Below are 23,991 nucleotides of genomic sequence, written 5' to 3'. Positions count from 1 at the left end.
TCTCCCTCATGCCAAAGAACTGACTGTAAGGGTGTGAAAAGTTTGAGGAGCACATTTCTTGTGACAGTTTAGTGTTTTTCAAGAGGGTATTGTGCTTTCATAAATACCTTTAGCTGTCCTGGCTTGTGTCAAAGTAAGATTATGTTGAGCTTGAGCTTATTCCAGGCTGAAAGCTTTCAACCAACCGGTCCACAGGCTCTGCATTAGTAAAGCTGGTGTCCAGGTTGTCGTCAACAGCAACATGATTATTCTGTTGGACACACAGTAGTCAGTGATCAGCCAACAATTGACGAATATGTCCGCATTTACACACACTCAAACAAGGTCCTATATCCCCCCCCCCCCATGTCAACAGATCATTCATATTAACCTTCACACACAATACCCACCCCTAACAGACACCAGTCACCCCCCCTTACTAATACTTCCTTTTCTGCAATTTACACTTCAAGCCTCGCATTACCTTTCAACTAAGTCTCAACAATACAGAGAAAACTACAGCAGAAGTTGTAGCCTCCTTGTAAACACACAAATTATGGCAACAAGACACAGACCATGTTTATGCCTAGCTCCAGTAGATTTATTTGCTCATAATGTAGTCAGGGAAAGATTTAGTAGATTTTAGTAAGCTTTTAGAAAGTGACTTACACTACTTCCTGGTGCTGAGCTCGATGTTGATGCCTCTACAGATGTTGATGGGATCAGACTCTAAATAAAACACATAGTCACACATAGTTAGTCTCTGCAATAGTTAGTTAGCTAGATAGCTAACGGTTAGCTAACGTAACCTAACGAAGCTAACGTCACCCTGCAAAGTTACAAATCACATCACCAGATAGCAGCTTGCTAATTACACTGATAAGCTTTGCAATGTTAAGCCAGCGTATTATGAAAGCCAGCTAGCTAGATTTTGGTTTAGATAAATAAATGTAGTTCGCCAGCTAGCTAGTTAGCTAGGTAATGTTAGTTACGTTACCACAGCTTGACTTGTTTTCTGCTGCTCTGATGTTGGCTGATCGGATGACTTCATCTTTGAAGTGAAGGGGAAAATCGATGTTCGACGCCATGGCAACCCCATCAGTTGAGACTTCAGTTCCGTTTCGAAATCCTCTGGCTGAAAGTGCTGGCTACAAATGCAGACATTTTGATATTTCTCACGTCAACTGGATACACAGGCCGGTACTACGTCCTGAAATCGCCAAGAACTCTGGATATTGTGGTTTGCTTACAACCAGGAAATGTAGCTGTCCTAATTCTACTGGTGAGACGCAGAAAAGCTCGGTATTTGCGGGTAAGTGAGGATATTCAAATTTTTCATGACACATATGATATGTTAATAACATATTAATGTACATTTATAGTGAAATAGAGCAGCAGTGAAATTTATCTTCAACCTAATTGTCCTAACCTGCTACGTCAATCCCGCCGACCTGCTACACAAATTCTCCTAACCTGCTACGTGAGTTCTCCTAACAGCTACGTGAGTTATCCTAACAGCTACGTGAGTTATCCTAACAGCTACGTGAGTTATCCTAACCTGCTACTTGAGTTCTTCCTAACCTGCTACCTGCTACGCGAGTTGTTCTAACCTGCTACGTGAGTTCTCCTAACCAGCTACCTGCTACGTGAGTTCTCCTAACCTGCTACCTGCTACGTGAGTTATCCTAACCTGCTACGTGAATTCTCCTAACCAGCTACCTGCTATGTGAGTACTCCTAACCAGCTACGTGAGTTCTCCTAACCAGCTATGTGACTTCTCCTAACCAGCTACATCAATTCTCCTAACCTGCTACGTGAGTTCTCCTAACCAGATACATGAGTTATCCTAACCTGCTGTGAACAGTCACTTTCTGACATTAACTGCATCCCATCAAGTCACAATCAGAAAAGAGGGTTGGAGGGAGAGGTAATTGTTGGCGGTATATCGACCCCCCTGTAAAACCTAGTTAACACCTCGCCTGCCTTCCAGCCTGTGAAATCTGATTAGCTGTATGTGTGTGTCTGTGTGTACTTTTAGTAAACCAGGATTAACACCCTGCCTGTCGGCCATCTAGCCTGTCTTGCCATTTTCTTCTTCAACCTTTCAACTTTTACGTATGTGAGCGTGTTTTATGTGTGTATTTGTATGTTATTGTGTGTGTGTGTGTGTGTGTGTGTGTGTGTGTGTGTGTGTGTGTGTGTGTGTGATTAGGACGGTATCCACTAACTAGATTTCACCCAGTCAATAATTAATAGGGCACTCAGCCTGATAGGCAATCACCCTTAATCAATACTAATGTTTTTACAGACCTCAGAAGTGTGTGTGTGTACGGTATGTCAATGTGTGTGTGTCGAGGGGAAAAATAGCTCTTTAATCTAGTCAGTGCGTATATAGGATAAGCATTAATTTACAGACATTATAAATCACTGGCCTGTCATCTCTCTCTCCTCTCCTCCTTTGGTACAGGAGAGCTGGAGCCTAACTCAGACTGTCTGGACTGCATCCAAGAAGAGTTCTCTCCTTTCCTCCTCTCCTCCTCCTATCTCATTTCTTCTCTCTGGTTCTCTTCTTTAATTTGACTCACTAGTCTAGCCTGCATATAACACCACTGGGTTTACAAATGACCTTCGCTGAACGTTAGCTAATTTTGCCTGAAGGTACATTTCAGTGTGTGTGGGAGTGTGTGTGTAGCACTCTTACCTGCCACTGACAACAAAGCAGGCCACCAGGAAGATGAGCAGTACGATGCCTCCAGTGATGGACACAGCCAGGATAGTAGACTGGTTAGGGTCTCCTATGGCCAACATGTCTGAGACAGGGAATCACAGGCAAGAGAAAGGGTTAACACATTGTGAGAAGGTGTGTCTATGTGTGTGATCAGAAATACAGTGTAGACATTGTTAATGTTGTAAATGACTGTTGTAGTTTTTTTTTAATGGAATATCTACATAGACGTTCAGAGGCCCATTATCAGCAATGGTCACTCCTGTGTTCCAATGGCACGTTGTGTTAGCTAATCCAAGTGTATCATTTTAAAAGGCTAATTGATCATTCTGAGAAATAAAGGCTATTCCATGTGAGAAACTGCCAAGAAACTGAAGATTTCGTACAACGCTGTGTACTACTCCCTTCACAGAACAGCGCAAACTTGCTCTGACCAGAATAAAAAGAGGAGTGGGAGGCCCCTGTGCACAACTGAGCAAGAGGACAAGTACATTGGAGTGTATAGTTTGAGAAACAGACATCTCACAAGTCCTCAACTGACAGCTTCATTAAATAGTACCTGAAAAACAACAGTCTCAACGTCAACAGTGAAGAGGCGACTCCAGAAGGCCAGTATCCCGGAGTCGCCTCTTCACTATTGAAGTTGAGAGTGGTGTTTTGGGGGTACCATTTAATGAAGCTGCCAGTTGAGGACTTGTGAGATGTCTGTTTCTCAAACTAGACATTCTAATGTACTTGTCCTCTTGTTCAGTTGTGCACTGTTGCCTCCCACTGCTCTTTCTATGCTGGTTGGAACTAATTTTTTTTTTCTTTCAAAAACAAGGACATTTCTAAGTGACCCCAAACCTTTGAACGGTGGTGTAACTAGGAATAAAGTGACAGATAGTAAAGAGTAGCAGCATATGATGATTAAAAAAAGTTAGCACAAAAAAGGGGTCAATGCAGAAAGTCTGAGTAGACATTTGGTTAACTATTTAACTAACTATTGAGCAGTCTTCTGGTTTGGGGTTAGAAGCTGTTCAGGGTCCTGTTGGTTTCAGACTTGTTGTGTCTGTACCGCTTGCTGTGCAGAAGCAGAGATAACTGTCGTTGACTTTGGTGGCAAAGACTCCAGCTTGTGAGTGTGTGTGTGCGCGTGCGTGTGTGTGTGTGTGTGTGAGTGTGTGTGTGTGTGTGAGTGTGTGTGTGCGCGTGCGTGTAAGAGAGTGAGAGAAAGAGAAAGGGAGATTGAAAGAGAATGTTCTCAGCACACTCTTTCATGATAAAAAAAGCATTTTCCATTTCAATATTCCTCAAACACAGGAGACTGTAAATACATGAGTTTTCCTGTGCTGTCCAAATGGATATGTTAACATTGTACATAACAAGCCTGCTTTAAAAGTTTCTGTGAAACTACATTGATTTTTACACTGCAATAATCGGGCCATTACTCAAAACAAATACCTCATTTATCAAGTTTAGCCAAGCACGAGCATGCATTTGTGTGTGTGTGTGTGTGTGCGTGTGCATGGGCAGCCAGCCCATTCAGGCAAATCAATGCCGCCGGGCAGCGATAGATGGCCATTGGTCTTCTATTCCATTCCCTAACATCAAACACACACACGAAGAAGACTTAGTAAGTAATCAACAATAACATTGATCCCACTTCGTAGAATTGATATGACTAATATTCAGTCAGCTCAATCTTTGGTTTTCATTTCATGAACTTGAACTAAACGATTGATCAGATTCACATTTGATTTACATGATCGATATTCAGTCGAGGTGAACATAGGGCTGGCACAATAATCATACAATCATGTAACCGACAATTATGAACAATAATGGTGAAGTAAAACAATGATTTGTCTTACATATATTTTAGGAGTTTGGGGGGGTTCAACTTTAATTTTCAGACATTAGTAAATATAGTTTACCCAATAGCAGTTTTTATTTTTCCATTAGGAGGGTAAAGTAAGTAATTATTTTACTCGCAGAACGACATATTCAGGAGGAAAAGCTTAATTTCCAAAAGATCCAAGCAGTCAAAAGCATTTGTTTTTGAGACGAAGGTGTCACCAAACCTATGTTGTATTCATTGGGTATGGTATGTCATCAGATTAAAAAGACGTAGTATTGAGAATGTCGATATATGCCTCCCTCGACACTAACAATTGATTGCTCAGCACTGGGAGCGAACTCCTGATGCTTGGAGCCGTGCTGCTCAGACCACTGCGCCATCCCAGTTCACAAGGCTCTAGTAAGCCATGATAATACTTGATTACACTTGATGGAATAGGAAGTTTTTTTTTTATTACTATTTTGTTTTAAGCCTTCCCCAAACCATAGCCAAAACCTTAACCACTCGGTTTTAACCCTGCAACCAAGTGGAATTAACCCTGTGACCACGTGGAAATACAGTGTCAAAAATAGATCATCATAAATACTTAGAATTTCTAAGGAAAACAATGAGATCTTGTTGCGACCATAGCAACAACAACAAAAAGTTCAACAAAAATTACAATTTAAAAACCGTCAATTGCATGACAATTAATTATTACCCAAAATTCCATAATCGTCACAGCCCTAGTTGAATTTGAGACAATGTCATGAGCTGGATTTTCATGTCCTTCCAATATGAGACTGAAAGACAGTAGAAAAAGGGAGGAGTAAGCAGAGCTGGGAGATATATCTTTCTTATAAGGTATGCCGTTAAGGCATACCGGTATGGATATTTACAATACCGTCTAGAAAGATATTTTGGTGCACTGCTAAATAAATGAACAGTTATATAAATTGGACAACTTTACTGTCATCTTTGTTCTAGTTTGGTTTGTTATAAAACAATCAGAATGGAGAAAGACCGTTAAAATGCTTGGGCCAAGTCAAAAGTTTGGACACACCTATTCATTCAAGGATTTGCCTTTGTTTTTACTATTTTCTACATTGCAGAATAATAGTGAAGACGTCAAAACCATGAAATAACACATATGGAATCATGTAGTAACCAAAAAAAGTGTTAAACAAATCAAAATATATTTTTGATTTTAGATTCTTTGCCTACATGACAGCTTTGCACACTCTTGGCATTCTCTCAACCAGCTTCATGAGGTAGTCACCTGGAATGCCATTCAGTTAATTAACAGCTGTGCCTTGTTTTTTTATTTGATTTTTACTTAGGCAAGTCAGTTAAGAACATATTCTTATTTACAACGACAGCCTAGGAACAGTGGGTTAACTACAGTGCCTTGCGAAAGTATTCGGCCCCCTTGAACTTTGCGACCTTTTGCCACATTTCAGGCTTCAAACATAAAGATATAAAACTGTATTTTTTTGTGAAGAATCAACAACAAGTGGGACACAATCATGAAGTGGAACGACATTTATTGGATATTTCAAACTTTTTGAACAAATCAAAAACTGAAAAATTGGGCGTGCAAAATTATTCAGCCCCTTTACTTTCAGTGCAGCAAACTCTCTCCAGAAGTTCAGTGAGGATCTCTGAATGATCCAATGTTGACCTAAATGACTAATGATGATAAATACAATCCACCTGTGTGTAATCAAGTCTCTGTATAAATGCACCTGCACTGTGATAGTCTCAGAGGTCCGTTAAAAGCGCAGAGAGCATCATGAAGAACAAGGAACACACCAGGTAGGTCCGAGATACTGTTGTGAAGAAGTTTAAAGCCGGATTTGGATACAAAAAGATTTCCCAAGCTTTAAACATCCCAAGGAGCACTGTGCAAGCGATAATATTGAAATTGAAGGAGTATCAGACCACTGCAAATCTACCAAGACCTGGCCGTCCCTCTAAACTTTCAGCTCATACAAGGAGAAGACTGATCAGAGATGCAGCCAAGAGGCCCATGATCACTCTGGATGAACTGCAGAGATCTACAGCTGAGGTGGGAGACTCTGTCCATAGGACAACAATCAGTCGTATATTGCACAAGTCTGGCCTTTATGGAAGAGTGGCAAGAAGAAAGCCATTTCTTAAAGATATCCATAAAAAGTGTTGTTTAAAGTTTGCCACAAGCCACCTGGGAGACACACCAAACATGTGGAAGAAGGTGCTCTGGTCAGATGAAACCAAAATTGAACTTTTTGGCAACAATGCAAAACGTTATGTTTGGCGTAAAAGCAACACAGCTAATCACCCTGAACACACCATCCCCACTGTCAAACATGGGGGTGGCAGCATCATGGTTTGGGCCTGCTTTTCTTCAGCAGGGACAGGGAAGATGGTTAAACTTGATGGGAAGATGGATGGAGCCAAATACAGGACCATTCTGGAAGAAAACCTGATGGAGTCTGCAAAAGACCTGAGACTGGGACGGAGATTTGTCTTCCAACAAGACAATGATCCAAAACATAAAGCAAAATCTACAATGGAATGGTTCAAAAATAAACAGATCCAGGTGTTAGAATAGCCAAGTCAAAGTCCAGACCTGAATCCAATCGAGAATCTGTGGAAAGAACTGAAAACTGCTGTTCACAAATGCTCTCCATCCAACCTCACTGAGCTCGAGCTGTTTTGCAAGGAGGAATGGGAAAAAATTTCAGTCTCTCGATGTGCAAAACTGATAGAGACATACCCCAAGCGACTTACAGCTGTAATCGCAGCAAAAGGTGGCGCTACAAAGTATTAACTTAAGGGGGCTGAATAATTTTGCACGCCCAATTTTTCAGTTTTTGATTTGTTAAAAAAGTTTGAAATATCCAATAAATGTCGTTCCACTTCATGATTGTGTCCCACTTGTTGTTGATTCTTCACAAAAAAATACAGTTTTATATCTTTATGTTTGAAGCCTGAAATGTGGCAAAAGGTCGCAAAGTTCAAGGGGGCCGAATACTTTTGCAAGGCACTGTACCTTGTTCAGGGGCAGAACGACAGATATGTACCTTGTCAGCTCGGGGATTTGACCTTGCAACCTTTCGGTTACTAGTCCAACACTCTAACCACTAGGCTACCTGCCGCCCCAGCAGTGTATATTTGTGGAATTTCTTTCCTTCTTAATGTCTTTGAGTCAATCAGTTGTGTTGTGACAAGGTAGGGATAGTATACAGAAGATAGCCCTATTTGGTAAAAGACCAAGTCCATATTATGACAAGAACAGCTCAAATAAGCAAAGAAAAACAACAGTCCATTATTACTTTAAGACGTGAACGTTAGTCAAACTGGAAAATTTCAAGAACTTTGAAAAAACCATGAAGCGCTATGATGAAACTGGCTCTCATGAGGAACGCTACAGGAAAGAAAGACCCAGAGTTACCTCTGTTTCAGAGGATAAGTTCATTAGAGTTACCAGCCTCAGAAATTGCAGCTCAAATAAATGCTTCACAGAGTTCAAGTAACAGACACATCTCAACATCAACTGTTCAGAGGAGACAGTGTGAATCAGACCTTCATGGTCGAATTACTGCAAAGAAACCACTACTAAAGGACACCAATAATAAGAAGAGACTTGCTTGGGCCAAGAAACATGAACAATGGACATTAGACTGGTGGAAATATGTTGTTTAGTCTGATGAGTCCAAATTTGAGATTTTTGGTTCCAACATTAGTGTCTTTGTGAGACACAGAGTAGGTGAACGGATGATCTCTTCTTGTGTGGTTCCCACCGTAAAACATGGAAGAGGAGGTGTGATGGTGCTTTGCTGGTGACACTGTCTGTGATTTATTTGGAAGGCACACTTAACCAGCATGGCTACCACAGTATTCTGCAGTGATACGCCATCACATCTGGTTTGTGCTTAGTGGGACTATAATTAGTTTTTCAACAGGACAATGACCCAACACACCTCCAGGCTGTGTAAGGGCTATTTGACCAAGAAGGAGAGTGATGGAGTGCTACATCAGATGACCTGGCCTCCACAATCACCCGACCTCAACCCAATTGAGATGGTTTGGGATTAGTTGGACCGCAGAGTGAAGGAAAATCAGTCAACAAGTGCTCAGCATATGTGGGAACTCCTTCAAGACTGCTGGAAAAGCATTCCAGGTGAAGCTGGTTGAGAGAATGTCAAGAGTGTGCAAAGCTATCAAGGCAAAGGGTGGCTACTTTGAAAAAGCTAAAATCTAAAAAATATTTTGATTTGTTTAACACTTTTTTGGTTACTACATGATTTCATATGTGGTTACTACATGATTCCATATGTGTTATTTCATAGTTGTGATGTCTTCACAATTATTCTACAATGGAGAAAATAGTAAAAAATAAAGAAATACCCTTGAATGAGTAGGTGTTCTAAAACTTTTAACTGGTACTGTATTTAGAAACTTGTTTCATTCAGAAACCATCAAATACCGCACAAAATAAGACAGATATTTTGCTACGATATTTTGTCCATATCACCCAGCCCTAGGAATGGAGGTGAAGAGGTAGAGGTGAGATATTGCAGAGGTAAAAGAAGAGAGGAGAGAAGGAAGATGAAGAGAGTCCAGAAGAGGATGATAGGCGGAGACAGAGAAACATTAAAAGACACAGCAGAGAGAGAGGAAGAGGAAGAAACCTTCATGGCTGGTCTCCAGTTCTATCTCTCCTCCATAGTTGCCGTATCCCCCGTCGGTTCTAGCTCGGACACGGAACACATATGTAGTACCAGGCTTTAGACCGTCTACAGTCATCACATTGGACCTGGTCTTTAGGACTGTGTAGTTCTGCTCTCTCTGGTTCTAATGGGAGAGGAAGAGAGAGAGACAGATGGAGAGAAATAGATGGAGAGAGAGAGATATATATGAGAGAGAGAGAGATGTTAAGTGAGTGTGTGTGTCAGTGAAAAACCTCCTTGCAGTGCCTATGATACCTTCTCTAATGAGAGGAGCTCCACTACACTGATTAACACTGTTACTGTGGAATATTACCACTGATCCCTGCCAATAACACACACACACACAAACACACACACACACACACACACACACACACACACACACACACACACACACACACACACACACACACACACACACACACACACACACACACACACACACGCACACACAGACACAGACACAGACACACACACACACAGACTTCCCACTCCTCTCTTCTCTTGTTCTCTTCATTCACGTTGCTGTTTTATTTAGCCTGCCTGCTGCCCTTGGTGGACATAAACTTCCCTTTCGGGGCCATTCAATGTGCAGAGTGAGCTAAATCAAGTGCACTCCTGTGCTTATCAGATCCATTAAACACTGGCTAGAGAGTCCACACTGGGATTTTCAGGTCTGAGTCTGACAATAAGTAAGAATAGAAGAGAGGGATGAGATGAGAGGAGAAGAGAAGGAGAGAGAAATGGAGGTGTGTATGTGACTCACCTTCTCATAATAAATGACTTCATACTCCACTATGGCTCCATTGGGTCTGTCAGGGCCCTGCCACGCCAGAGTGATACTGTCCTTACTCCTCCTCTCCTTCAGGACTACACTCACTAAGAGAGAAATAGACAGACAGACAGACAGACAGAGAGAGAGAGATAGGTTAACCACACTCACTACAGAGAGAAACAGACAGACAGACAGACAGACAGACAGACAGACAGACAGACAGACAGACAGACAGACAGACAGACAGAGATATAGGTTAACCACACTCACTACAGAGAGAGAGAAACAGACAGAAAGAGTTACAGACAGATATATAGGTTAACCACACTCACTATAGAGAGAGAGAGAGAGAGAGAGAGAGAGAGAGAGAGAGATGGAAGTTGGGAGTGGAATTTAGGGGGAGAGAAAATAAGAAAGACTACCAGGAGAAAAGGAGAGAGACAGTGGGGGAGGAAATAGAAAGGAAGAATGAGGGAAGAGAGAGACAGCTGGGGAGGAAGAGAGTGAGGAAACGAGATTTATAGATTGATTACCACTGTGCTATAATGACAGTTCTCTGCAGAGTGTAGAACTTAGCTAATGAAAGAACAAAGAGGGGGTCACATACTGTATGTGCACATGTGTATGTAATGACTTTGTGTGTCTGTATCTGTGCGTGCGTGTGTGTGCATGTGTGTGTGTGCTGAGTAAGCCGATGGGTGTCTCTGAGGGGTTCCGTGATGTACATCGCTATCTCTTCACTTTCACCCCCTCACCACAGAGTGCTCGGTGGGCACAGGTAGGTGTTTGTGTGTGTGTGTGTGTGTGTGTGTGTGTGTGTGTGTGTGACATGTTAAGAGGAGCAGTGTGTGACAGCAGGGGAGACATGTGGAACTGTTAACAAGGTTAATGTCCTCTCCTCCTATCACCCCTCTCCTCCTCTCCCACTCCTCTCCTCCTCTCATAGCCCACTCCTCCTCTCCCACTCAACTCCTCCTCTCATCGCCCCTCTCCTTTACTGCCACTCCTCTCCTCCTCTCCCACTCCTCTCCTCTCCTCTCAAATCAAATCAAATGTATTTATATAGCCCTTCGTACATCAGCTGATATCTCAAAGTGCTGTACAAGGCCTCTCATTGCCCCTCTCCTCCTCTCCCAATCCTCTTCTCCTCTCATCGCCCCTCACCTCCTCTCCCACTCCTCACCTCCGCTCCCACTCCTCTCCTCCTCTCATCGCCCATCACCTCCTCTCCCACTCCTCACCTCCGCTCCCACTCCTCTCCTCCTCTCATAGCCCCTCTCCTCCTCTCCCACTCAACTCCTCCTCTCATCGCCCCTCTCCTCCTCTCCCACTCAACTCCTCCTCTCATCGCCCCTCTCCTCCACTCCCAATCCTCTCCTCTCATTCCCCTTCACCTCCTCTCCCACTCCTCACCTCCGCTCTCACTCCTCTCCTCCTCTCCCAATCCTCTCCTCGCTCCTCACCTCCTCCCCCCTCCTCACCTCCCACTCCTCTCGTCCTCTCCCACTCTTCTCCTTCTCTCATCACCCCTCACCTCCTCTCCCTCTCCCACTCCTCTCCTCCACTCCCAATCCTCTCCTCCCCTCATTCCCCCTCACCTCCTCTCCCATTCCTCTTTCTCTCCTCTCATTCCACCTCTCCTCCACTCCCAATCCTCTCCTCCTCTCATTCCCCCTCACCTCATCACCCCTCACCTCCTCTTCTACTCCTCTCCTTCTCTCATCCTCTCATCATCCCTCACCTCATCTCCCACTCCTCTCCTTGCCCCTCTCCTCCTCTCCCTCTCATCACCCCTCACCTCCTCTCCTACTCCTCTCCTCCTCTCATCGCCCCTATCCTCCTCTCCCACTCCTCTCCTTCTCTCTTCCTCTCATCACCCCTCACCTCCTCTCCCACTCCTCTCCTCCTCTCATTGCCCCTCTCCTCCTCTCCCACTCCTCTCCTTCTCTCATCATCCCTCACCTCCTCTCCCACTCCTCTCCTCCTCTCATTGCCCCTCTCCTCCTCTCCTACTCCTCTCCTCTCCCACTCCTCCTATCATCACCCCTCACATCTTCTCATCACCCCTCACCTCCTCTCCCAATCCTCTCCTTTTCTCATCACCCCTCACCTCCTCTCCCACTCCTCTCCTCCTATCATTGCCCCTCTCCTCCTCTTTTACTCCTCTCCTCCTCTCATTGCCCTTCACATCTTATCATCACCCCTCACCTCCTCTCGTACTCCACTCACACTCCTCCTCTCATCACTCCTCACATCTTCTCATCACCCCTCACCCACTCACCTCCTCTCCCACTCACCTCTTCTCCCACTCCTCACCTCCTCTCACACTCCTATCCTCCTCTCATCACCCCTCACCTCCTCTCCCAATCCTCTCCTCTCATCACCCCTTACTGACACATCCCCTACATGTCCTACACACACACACACACACACACACACACACACACACACACACACACACACACACACACACACACACACACACACACACACACACACACACACACACTCATTTCATATATGTGGCTGGATCCAATGAGCAGCAAATGTAAACAAGTAGTAATTGAGAGTCTTCAGCAGAGCCTGATAAGCCTGATGCATAGTCATGAGCCCTGGGTGAAGGGCTTGGGCTCATGTGTGTGTGTTAGACAGTAGTCCAGTGAACATGACTGAGTGGCATTGACTGCTTCAACACTGAGGCTGTAATGTGTGTGTGTCTATATGCGAGCCTATGCATATATGTATGGCTGTGAGTTCCTACCTGTCTGGCTGGTGGTGACATTAACTATCACAGCTCCTCTGGGTGTAGGACTCAGGTCAGAAACTCCATTCAGGCTCTCAATGGTGAAGCTGTAATTGCTGTGTGGCTGCAGGTCAGTGACCATCACCATAGTCACAGAGAGACCAAACTGCCTCGGCACAAAATGTACGGCGTTACCGCAGGGCGTGCACTTCCTGCGGTCGCCGGAGCACTTCCTGCAGTGGAGGCTGTAGGTGATGTCACCTCGGCCTCCCATGTCAAGAGGGGGACTCCATTCTAGTGTGACACACGTCTCGTTGACAGTGGAGATGGGGTTCTCTGGAGCAGAACATGGACCTGAGGAGGAGAGAGGGGCGAGGCGGTGAGTGTGTGTCTATGGTGTGTGTCTATGGTGTGTGTCTATGGTGTGCGTCTATGGTGTGCGTATGTGTGTATGCGTGTGCATGTGTGTGCATGCGTATATGCATATGTGTCCTCGTGTGTGCTGGGATGATAAATGGTGGTTCAGGCTCTGAGCTGATGACATCTCATCAACAGCAAGAGGAGTAGTGAGGCCCAGGGGGCCTGTAAAGCCTGGGCCTTTCCTGATCAGGCTGCCCAGTGGCAGGCCTCTGTAAAGGGCAGCAGGTTAGGGCCAGGGGGAAATAGAGGCTGCCTATCTGATGACAGCAGATGATGTGTGACAGGCAGTCTAATGTATGCCCCTTTCTCTGTCGTCCTCTCCCTTCCCCCTCACATCCTCTCCTCTCTCCCCTATCTTCCTCTCCCTACCCGCTCACATCCTCTCCTCTCCCTTCCCCCTCACATCCTCTCCTCTCTCCCCTATCTTCCTCTCCCTTCCCCCTCACATCCTCTCCTCTCGCTCCTATCTTCCTCTCCCTTCCCCCTCACATCCTCTCCTCTCTCCCCTATCTTCCTCTCCCTTCCCCCTGACATCCTCTCCTCTCTCCCCTATCTTCCTCTCCCTTCCCGCTCACATCCTCTCCTCTCCCTTCCCCCCATATCCTCTCCTCTCCTCTCCTCTCCTCTCCTCTCCTCTCCTCTCCTCTCCTCTCCTCTCCTCTCCTCTCCTCTCCTCTCTATCTCCCTTCCCCCTCACATCCTCTCCTCTCCCCCTATCCTCCTCTCCCTTCCCCCTCTCCGCTGTTCCTCTCCCTTCCCCCTCACATCCTCTCCTCTCTCCCCTATCTTCCTCTCCCTTCCCGCTCACATCCTCTCCTCTCCCTTCCCCCATATCCTCTCCTCTTTCTTTCTTTCTTTCTTTCGTTCTTTCTTTCTTTCTTTCTTTCTTTCTTTCTTTCTTTCTTTCTTTCTTTCTTTCTTTCTTTCTTTCTTTCTTTCTTTCTTTCTCTCTCTCTCTCTCTCTCTCCTTTCCCCCTCACATCCTCTCCTCTCTCCCCTATCCTCCTCTCCCTTCCCCCTCTCCGCTGTTCCTCTCCCTTCCCCCTCACATCCTCTCCTCTCTCCCCTATCTTCCTCTCCCTTCCCGCTCACATCCACTCCTCTCCCTTCCCCCATATCCTCTTTCTTTCTTTCTTTCTTTCTTTCTTTCTCTCTCTCTCTCTCTCTCTCTCTCTCTCTCCCCTCTCTCTCTCTCCCTTCCCTCTCACATCCTCTCATCTCCCCTATCCTCCTCTCCCTTCTTCGTGTTCTCTACTGATCTCAGCTCTTCCATGTTGTAATTTACACTCCTCTCTCACCCCTATTTCACCCCCTTTTCAACTCTTTCTAACACCTCTCCTCTCCCACATCCTAACCTGTCCTCACCTTTCAATCCACCCAAACAAGCTCATCTCATCACTTCCTTCCCAGAGAGAGAGAGGCAGAGAGATTATAGCATGTAGAAAGAGAGTGATGGAGAGACAGAGAGATTATAGCATGTAGAAAGAGAGTGATGGATAGACAGAGAGATTATAGCATGTAGAAAGAGAGTGATGGAGAGACAGAGATTATAGCATGTAGAAAGAGAGTGATGGAACGACAGAGAGATTATAGCATGTAGAAAGAGAGTGATGGAGAGACAGAGAGATTATAGCATGTAGAAAGAGAGTGATGGAGAGACAGAGAGATTATAGCATGTAGAAAGAGAGTGATGGATAGACAGAGAGATTATAGCATGTAGAAAGAGAGTGGTGGAAAGACAGAGAGATTATAGCATGTAGAACGAGAGTGATGGAACGACAGAGAGATTATAGCATGTAGAAAGAGAGTGATGGAGAGACAGAGAGATTATAGCATGTAGAAAGAGAGTGATGGATAGACAGAGAGATTATAGCATGTAGAAAGAGAGTGATGGAGAGACAGAGATTATAGCATGTAGAAAGAGAGTGATGGAACGACAGAGAGATTATAGCATGTAGAAAGAGAGTGATGGAAAGACAGAGAGATTATAGCATGTAGAAAGAGAGTGATGGAGAGACAGAGAGATTATAGCATGTAGAAAGAGAGTGATGGAAAGACAGAGAGATTATAGCATGTAGAAAGAGAGTGATGGAGAGACAGAGAGATTATAGCATGTAGAAAGAGAGTGATGGAGAGACAGAGAGATTATAGCATGTAGAAAGAGAGTGATGGAGAGACAGAGAGATTATAGCATGTAGAAAGAGAGTGATGGAGAGACAGAGAGATTATAGCATGTAGAAAGAGAGTGATGGAGAGACAGAGAGATTATAGCATGTAGAAAGAGAGTGATGGAGAGACAGAGAGATTATAGCATGTAGAAAGAGAGTGATGGAGAGACAGAGAGATTATAGCATGTAGAAAGAGAGTGATGGAGAGACAGAGAGATTATAGCATGTAGAAAGAGAGTGATGGAGAGACAGAGAGATTATAGCATGTAGAAAGAGAGTGATGGAACGACAGAGAGATTATAGCATGTAGAAAGAGAGTGATGGAAAGACAGAGAGATTATAGCATGTAGAAAGAGAGTGATGAAGAGACAGAGATTATAGCATGTAGAAAGAGAGTGATGGAAAGACAGAGAGATTATAGCATGTAGAAAGAGAGTGATGGAGAGACAGAGAGATTATAGCATGTAGAAAGAGAGTGATGGAGAGACAGAGAGATTATAGCATGTAGAAAGAGAGTGATGGAAAGACAGAGAGATTATAGCATGTAGAAAGAGAGTAATGGAGAGACAGAAGATTGAGTGAGTGACAGGCATATGTACCTGTGTATGCGCTGGTGTGTGTGTGTGTGTGTGTGTGTGTGTGTGTGTGTGTGTGTGTGTGTGTGTGTGTGTGTGTGTGTGTGTGTGTGTGTGTGTGTGTGTGTGTGTGTGTGTGTGTGTGTGTGTGTGTGTGTGTGTGTGGCGAGGAGAGGTGACATCTGCAGAGGTCGTTTCTCATTTCCAGCTGATATCCCCTGTCACATCACACCTGCTGCAACGATGAATGTGATTGATCTGGGTTTGACTGGGTGTACTTGTGTGTGCCTCATACTCTCTTCTGCTCTCTCTCTACCCCCCTCTACAATCCTCTCTCTCTCTACCCCCCTCTACAATCCTCTCTCTCTCTACCCCCCTCTACAATCCTCTCTCTCTCTACCCCCTCTACAATCCTCTCCCTCTCTACCCCCCTCTACAATCCTCTCTCTCTCTACCCCCCTCTACAATCCTCTCTTCTCTCTCCCTCTTCTTCTCCCCTCTCTCTCTTCTTCTCCTCTCTCTCTCTTCTTCTCCTCTCTCTCTCTTCTTCTCCTCTCTCTCTCCCTCCCCCCACCCTCTCTCTCTCTCTTGCTCTCTCTCTGTAGGAGATGCATCAGGATGTGGTTTGTGGTTGGTGCCCATCGATGCCCAGTATCTCCGGTAGACTCAGACAGACAGATTTAGAAACAGACCCTATACAGGAGCATCACTAAGTATCAGAGAGTATCAATGAATCATGGTATCAGTGTCATCTGATAGAGTCAGGCTGTATCACAACTGGCCATGATTGGTAGTCCCATATTGCGGCGCACAATTGGCCCAGCGTCGTCCGGGTTAGGGTTTGGCCGGGGTAGGCCATCATTGTAAATAAGAATTTGTTCTTAACTGACTTGCCTAGTTAAATAAAGGTTAATTAAATAAGTAAAAATGAAATTGACGTACAAGGGCGATGCACACAAGTTGGTGACAGAATAAGGGGGAGTTCTTACAGAACACCAGCAAAAAAGCCTCTATTTGCACGTTGCTTGTGAGTGCATTTCACACTACTTTTGGATTATAATTAGATTTTAAGGCTCGTATGACTGTCCTGCTTAATATAATGTTTGTGTCATCATTGAAAATCAGCTGCATTATATATAAAAAAACACTTAAACCTCAACCAGTAAAAAGGCTCTTTGATGGCTTTGATCAATGAGTGTTAGCATTCAGCTAACAACTTCTGCATCCAAAAATTGTATTTAGCAAAGATCACAACCAAATATAATCTTAGTGACTGTTTCAAGCAAGAATCAAAACATCATTGTAAGCATATGAGAAGCATATGTAAGCACTCAAAGCTATGATGCGGGCGTGCCCCAAGGGTCAATACTGGGGTCCCTCCTGATCAGCCTGTACATTAATGATCTGCCTTCTGTCTGTACTGGTCTGATGTATGCAGATGATACAGTGAAATATGAGCATGCAGAGAGCAAACAACAAGCTGCACAAGAACTCACTACTGTAATGGTCCAGGTTACAAAGAGGCTCAGTGACTCGTGTTTGCATCTCAATGTGAAAAAAAACTGTCTGCATGTTCTTCACAAAGAGGGCTTCAGATGCTACTGAGACAGATGTCTATGTGTCAGGGGAGAAGCTCCAGGTGGTATCTGATTTCCAGTTTATACAAAATTATTTTGAATATAGAGGTAGCAAAACTGTACTTCAAATCTATGATACTCCTCCACTTAACATACTGCTTGACTAGTTGGGCCCAAGCTTGCTGTACAACGTTAAAACCCATTCAGTCTGTCTACAAACAGGCTCTCAAAGTGCTTGATAGAAAGCCCAAAACCATCATCACTGTTACATCCTCAGAAAGCATGTTACATCGTCCCGACGCATGTCTTGTATTCAAGATCTGAAAAGGCCTGACTTAAATGGCCTTTCCACTCAGTACTTTTGTTAAAAAGAAAACCCAAACATATGGCAGCAGATCCACAAGGTCTGCCATTAGAGGTGACTGTATAGTTCCCTTAAGGATAAGCACATTTAGACAATCTGCTTTCTCTGTGAGAGCTTCCTATGTTTGGAATACACTGCCATCAGACACACATAACTGCACCACCTATCACACTTTCACAAAAACATGAAGACATGGCTAAAGTGTCACGCCCTGACCTTTTTATGTCTCTATTTTGGTTTGGTCAGGGTGTGAGTTGGGGTGGGCATTCTATGTTTTGTGTTCTATGTTTTCTATTTCTTTGTGTTTGGCCGGGTATGGTTCTCAATCAGGGACAGCTGTCTATCGTTGTCTCTGATTGGGAACCATACTTAGGTACCCTTTTTCCCACCTGCGTTTGTGGGAAGTTGACTTTGCTTAGAGCACTTTCCTTTTGAGCGTCACGGTTGGTGTTTGTAGTGTTTATTGTTTTGTTTGGTGTCATTTTGATTTAAATAAAGAAAATGTACGCTCACCACCCTGCACTTTGGTCCTCTCCTTCCAACAGCCGTGACATAAAGGCCAATCAGATTTGTGAACATAATCCCAAGTTGTGTATTGCCGCTTTCCATGTTGTCTGTAGCTTGTGAGGTGAGGTGTTGCTTTTATGGATTTTGTCTTGTTGCTTTTTGTGCTAAGTTCCTGTCTGCATGATATGTCTTGCTTGTCTTATGTTGCTCTGCATGTGCTCACTGCTCAATGAGTGCCTGTATTTTTATTGTAATTATTTTTAACCTGTTGAGTCTAGGGGGCAGTATTTAGATTTTTTGAATTAAAAACGTACCCATTTGAAACTGCCTATTTCTCAGGACCAGAAACTAGAATATGCATATAATTACAGTGGAGTCAGACGCAGAGAGCAGAAGATACGAGGGAAAAACGCTTTAACCTCTTGAAACTAGGGGGCACTATTTTTATTTTTGGAAAAATAACGTTCCCAAAGTAAACGGCCTATTTCTCAGGACCAGATGCTAGAATATGCATATAATTGTCAGATTAGGATAGAAAACACTCTAAAGTTTCCCAAACTGTCAAAATATTGTCTGTGAGTATAACATAACTGATATTGCAGGCGAAAACCTGAGGAAATCAAACCAGGAAGTGGCTTCTATTTTGAAAGCTCCATGTTCCATAGCCTGCCTTTGCTCCATTTAAAGGGATATCAACCAGATTCCTTTTCCTATCACTTCCTCAAGGGGTCCAGTCTTTAGACATGGTTTCAGAAAAATGAGAGGAGTGGAAAAATGAGCGAGAAAGATAACATCGCGTCAGTGGATAGCTGGGTGTTCGCATGAGTTTTGCTTGCGCAACAGAGTGAGCAGCCATTATCTCTCCCTCTCCTATTGAAAAAGCGACAGCACCGGTTGATATATTACCGATTATATATTTTAAAAACAACCTGAGGATTATAAAAAACGTTTGACATGTTTCTGTGGACATTACGGATACTATTTGGAATTTTCGTCTGCGATGTTGTGACCGCTCGAGCCTGTGGATTTCTGAGCATAACGTGCCAAACAAGTGGAGGTATTTTGGATATAAAAATAATCTTTATGGAACAAAAGGAACATTTATTGTGTAACTGGGAGTCTCGTGAGTGAAAACATCCGAAGATAATCAAAGGTAAGCGATACATTTTATTGCTTTTCTGATTTTCGTGACCAAGCTACTTTAGTGCTAGGTGTTCATAATGTTTTTGTCTAGTGATCGATAAACTCACACAAACGCTTGGATTGCTTTCTCTGTAAAGCATATTTTCTAAATCTGACATGACAGGTGGATTACCATAAAGCTAAACTGTGTTTTGCTATATTGCACTTGTGATTTCATGAAAATTAAATATGTTTAGTAATTTTATTTGAATTTGGCGCACTGCAATTCTGCGGGTGTTGATGAAAATGATCCCGCTAAAGGGATGGGATGGGGTGCGTCAAGAAGTTAATGCAACCGCTGTGTCTGATTTAAAAAAAAACGTACTGCTTACGGAATAAGCAAACATTTCAAACTAAGTACAGAATCAATCATTAGGATGTTTTTAACATATAGCTTCAATAAAGTTCGAACCGGAGTATTCCTTTGTGTCTTGATGAGCAATGGAACGTAAGTGGATACCATGAGGAATGAGCGTGATCAGAAAATGTCTGACTGCCAGTCACCTGATAGATTCTGCTCTCATTCAGTCTCACACAGTAGAAGTCTCATTAAAATTTCTATAGATGGTTGACATCTAGTGGAACCCCTAGGAAGTGCAACATCACTAATATATCAAGGGGATTTCATTGGGAACTGTGTTGAATATATACCAAGCTCAGATTTCTCACTTCCTGTTTTGATTTATCCTCAGGATTTTGCCTGCTATATGAGTTCTGTTATACTCACAGACATCATTCAAACAGTTTTTGAAACTTTAGAGTGTTTTTTATCCAATACTACTAATAATATGCATATATTAGCAACTGAGACTGAGGAGCAGGCCATTTACTTTGGGCAACTTATTCATCCAAGCTTCTCAATACTGCCCCCCAGCCATAAGAAGTTTTAACAGTCTGATGGCCTTGAGATAGAAGATGTATTTTAGTCTCTTGGTCCCAGTTTTGATGCACCTGTGCTGACATCGCAGGCAGTGGCTCAGGTGGTTGTTGTCCTTGATGATCTTTTTGGCCTTCCTATGATATCGGGTGGTGTAGGTGCCCTGGAGGGCAGGTAGTGTGCCCCCGGTGATGCGTTGTGCAAACCTCACTACCATCTGGAGAGCCTTACGGTTGTGGGCGGAGCAGTTGCCGTACCAGGTGGTGATACAGCCCAAAAGGATGCTCTTGATTGTGCATCTGCAAAAGTTTGTGAGTGTTTTTGGTGACAAGCCAAATTTCTTCAGCCTCCTGAGGTTGAAGAAGCGTTGCTGCGCAATCTTCACCACTCTGTCTGTGTGGGTTGACCATTTCACTTTGTCCGTGATGTGTACGCCGAGGAACTTAAAACTTTCCACCTTCTCCACTACCGTCCCGTCGATGTGGATATGGGGCCGCCCCCTCTGCTGTTTCCTGAAGTCCACGATCATCTCCTTTGTTATGTTGACATTGAGTTTATTTTCCTGACACCACACTCCAAGGGCCCTGACCTCCTCCCTGTAGGCCGTCTCGTCGTTGTTTGTAATCAAGCCTACCACTGTAGTGTCGTCTGCAAACTTGATGATTGAGTTGGAAGCATGCATGGCCATGCAGTCATGGGTGAACAGGAAGTACAGGAGAGGGCTGAGAATGCACCCTTGTGGGGCCCCAGTGTTGAGGATCAGCGGGGTGGAGATGTTGTATCCTACCCTCACCAGGAAGTCCAGGACCCGGTTGCACAGGTCGAGACCTAGGGTCTCGAGCTTAATGACGAGATTGCAGGGTACTATGGTGTTAAATGCTGAGCTGTAGTCGATGAACAGCATTCTTACGTAGGTATTCCTCTTGTCCAGATGGGTAAGGGCAGTGTGCAGTGTGATTGCGATTGGGTCGTCTGTGGACCTATTGGGGCGGTAAGCAAATTGGAGTGGGTCTAGGGTGTCAGGTAGGGTGGAGGTGATATGGTCCTTGACTAATCTCTCAAAGCACTTCATGATGACGGAACAGGAACAATGGTGGCCCTCTTGAAGCATGTGGGAACAGCAGACTGGGATAAGGATTGATTGTATATGTCCGTAAACACACCAGCCAGCTAGTCTGCGCATGCTCTGAAGACGCGGCTAGGGATGCCGTCTGTGCCGGCAGCCTTGCGAGGGTTTTAACATGTTTAAATATTTTACTCACGTTGGCTGCAGTGAAGGAGAGTCCGCATGTTTTGGTAGCGGACCGTGTCGGTGGCTTTGTATTGTCCTCAATGCGAGCAAAGAAGTTGTTTAGTTTGTCTGGGAGCAACACATCGTGGTCCGCAACAGGGCTGGTTTTCTTTTTGTAATCCGTGATTGACTGTAGAACCTTCCACATACCTCTCGTGTCTGAGCCATTGAATTTCGACTCTACTTTGTCTCTATACTGACGCTTAGCTTGTTTGATTGCCTTGCGGAGGGAATAGCTACACTGTTTGTATTCGGTGATGTTTCCGGTTGCCTTGCCCTGATTAAAAGCAGTGGTTTGCGCTTTCAGTTTTGCCCAAATGCTGCCATCAATCCACGGTTTCTGGTTGGGGAATGTTTTAATAGTCGCTGTGGGTTTAACATCACAGATGCACTTGCTAATAAACTCGCTCACCGAATCAGCGTATTCATCAATGTAATTGTCCGATGCTATGCAGTGTATAATATACATTTTTGTAGCTCTGAGTCTCTACTTTCATCCAATGTAAAAAACACCATTTTACATTTTGCTACATAATACTGTATTCAGGTGGTGAGTCAGATATGTATATGAAGAGCTCTCTGTGAATGAATACTTTTACAAAAGGCTCTATGTCAAAGAAGACGAAATTACAATGGAATCAACTGATGTTTTGTGGAAGTGCTTGTCTACAAGTGTGTCAAAGTGAGTGTGCATGTGTGTTCTTGTGTGTGTGTGTGTTACTCACGTGTGCAAGCCATGGAGCGTGGGTCCGTCTCTGCGCGGTGGAAGCCTTTCTCACACACACACTCGGAGGCTCTCTCCAGGTGTGAGGAGCTATATGGTGGGCATTTTGTGCAGTAGGCGTCGGTCGCTGAGGCCTTGTAGGAGCCTGGTCTGCACGCTGGAGAAAGGTAAACAAGAAAATACAGGCTTAGAAATCTGCCGCTACACATGGTCTACAAGGTAAGACAGAGGAGGGAACTGGAAAACACAAGGTTACAAATAAGACAAAGATCATTTGATTTCTATATTTCTATTTTTCTATGGGGTCTACAACCTGAAGTGTGTAAAAAAGAGTTACAAATGAAACACTACTGAAGGTGCCGTAACACTAATGAAGGTGCTGTACCACTACTGAAGGTGCTGTACCACTACTGAAGGTGCTGTAACACTACTGAAGGTGCCGTAACACTAATGAAGGTGCTGCAACACTACTGAAGGTGCTGCAACACTACTGAAGGTGCTGTAACACTACTGAAGGTGCTGTAACACTACTGAAGGTGCTGTACCACTACTGAAGGTGCTGTAACACTACTGAAGGTGCTGTAACACTACTGAAGGTGCTATAACACTACTGAAGGTGCCGTAACACTACTGAAGGTGCTGTAACACTACTGAAGGTGCTGTAACACTACTGAAGGTGCTGTACCACTACTGAAGCTGCTATAAAACTACTGAAGGTGCCGTAACACTAATGAAGGTGCTGTACCACTACTGAAGGTGCTGTAACACTACTGGAGGTGCTGTAACACTACTGAAGGTGCTGTACCACTACTGAAGGTGCTGTACCACTACTGAATGTGCTATACCACTAATGAAGGTGGTGTAACACTACTGAAGGTGCTATAACACAACTGAAGGTGCTGTAACACTACTGAAGGTGCTGAAACACTACTGAAGGTGCTGTACCACTACTGAAGGTGCTGTACCACTACTGAATGTGCTGTACCACTTATGAAGGTGCTGTAACACTACTGAAGGTGCTGTAACACAACTGAAGGTGCTGTAACACTACTGAAGGTGATGTAACACTACTGAAGGTGCTGTAACACTACTGAAGGTGCTGTACCACTTCTGAAGGTGCTGTACCACTACTGAAGGTGCTGTAACACTAATGAAGGTGCTGTAACACTAATGGAGGTGCTGTACCACTACTGAAGGTGATGTAACACTACTGAAGGTGCTGTAACACTACTGAAGGTGCTGTAACACCAATGAAGTTGCTGTACCACTACTGAAGGTGCTGTAACACTAATGAAGGTGCTGTACCACTACTGAAGGTGCTGTAACACTACTGAAGGTAATGTAACACTACTGAAGGTGGTGTACCACTACTGAAGGTGGTGTACCACTACTGATGGTGGTGTAACACTACTGAAGGTGCTGTAACACTACTGAAGGTGCTGCAACACTACTGAAGGTGCTGTAACACTACTGAAGGTGCTGTAACACTACTGAAGGTGCTGTAACACTAATGAAGGTGCTGCAACACTACTGAAGGTGCTGTAACACTA

The 23,991-nt window shown here is 44.2% G+C and overlaps 1 protein-coding gene across 5 annotated transcripts in view; it reads right to left on the bottom strand.

Annotated features, from left to right (window-relative positions):
• LOC110530656 (ephrin type-A receptor 3) overlaps nt 1–23,991 on the bottom strand; it is a 200,992-nt gene that overhangs the window by 76,212 nt on the left and 100,789 nt on the right. For 4 of the 5 annotated variants that reach the window (XM_036986284.2, XM_036986283.2, XM_036986291.2 and 1 more), the window contains exons 6-10: nt 22,443–22,598; nt 12,775–13,110; nt 10,005–10,117; nt 9,200–9,362; nt 2,681–2,789 (exon numbers count right to left, since the gene is read on the bottom strand). In XM_036986284.2, coding sequence (XP_036842179.2) covers nt 2,681–2,789; nt 9,200–9,362; nt 10,005–10,117; nt 12,775–13,110; nt 22,443–22,598 — 877 coding nt within the window. Of the gene's footprint in view, nt 1–107; nt 251–648; nt 709–976; nt 1,128–2,680; nt 2,790–9,199; nt 9,363–10,004; nt 10,118–12,774; nt 13,111–22,442; nt 22,599–23,991 lie in introns of all 5 variants that reach the window. The other variant, XM_036986285.2, reaches the window with a different exon arrangement.

This window comes from Oncorhynchus mykiss, chromosome 8, assembly GCF_057628025.1.
Source record: "Oncorhynchus mykiss isolate SJ-2025 chromosome 8, ASM5762802v1, whole genome shotgun sequence".
Taxonomy (NCBI): Eukaryota; Metazoa; Chordata; class Actinopteri; order Salmoniformes; family Salmonidae; genus Oncorhynchus; species Oncorhynchus mykiss.
The sequence above is the reverse complement of the archived record's forward strand: the minus strand, read 5'-3'. Positions and strand labels throughout refer to the sequence as shown.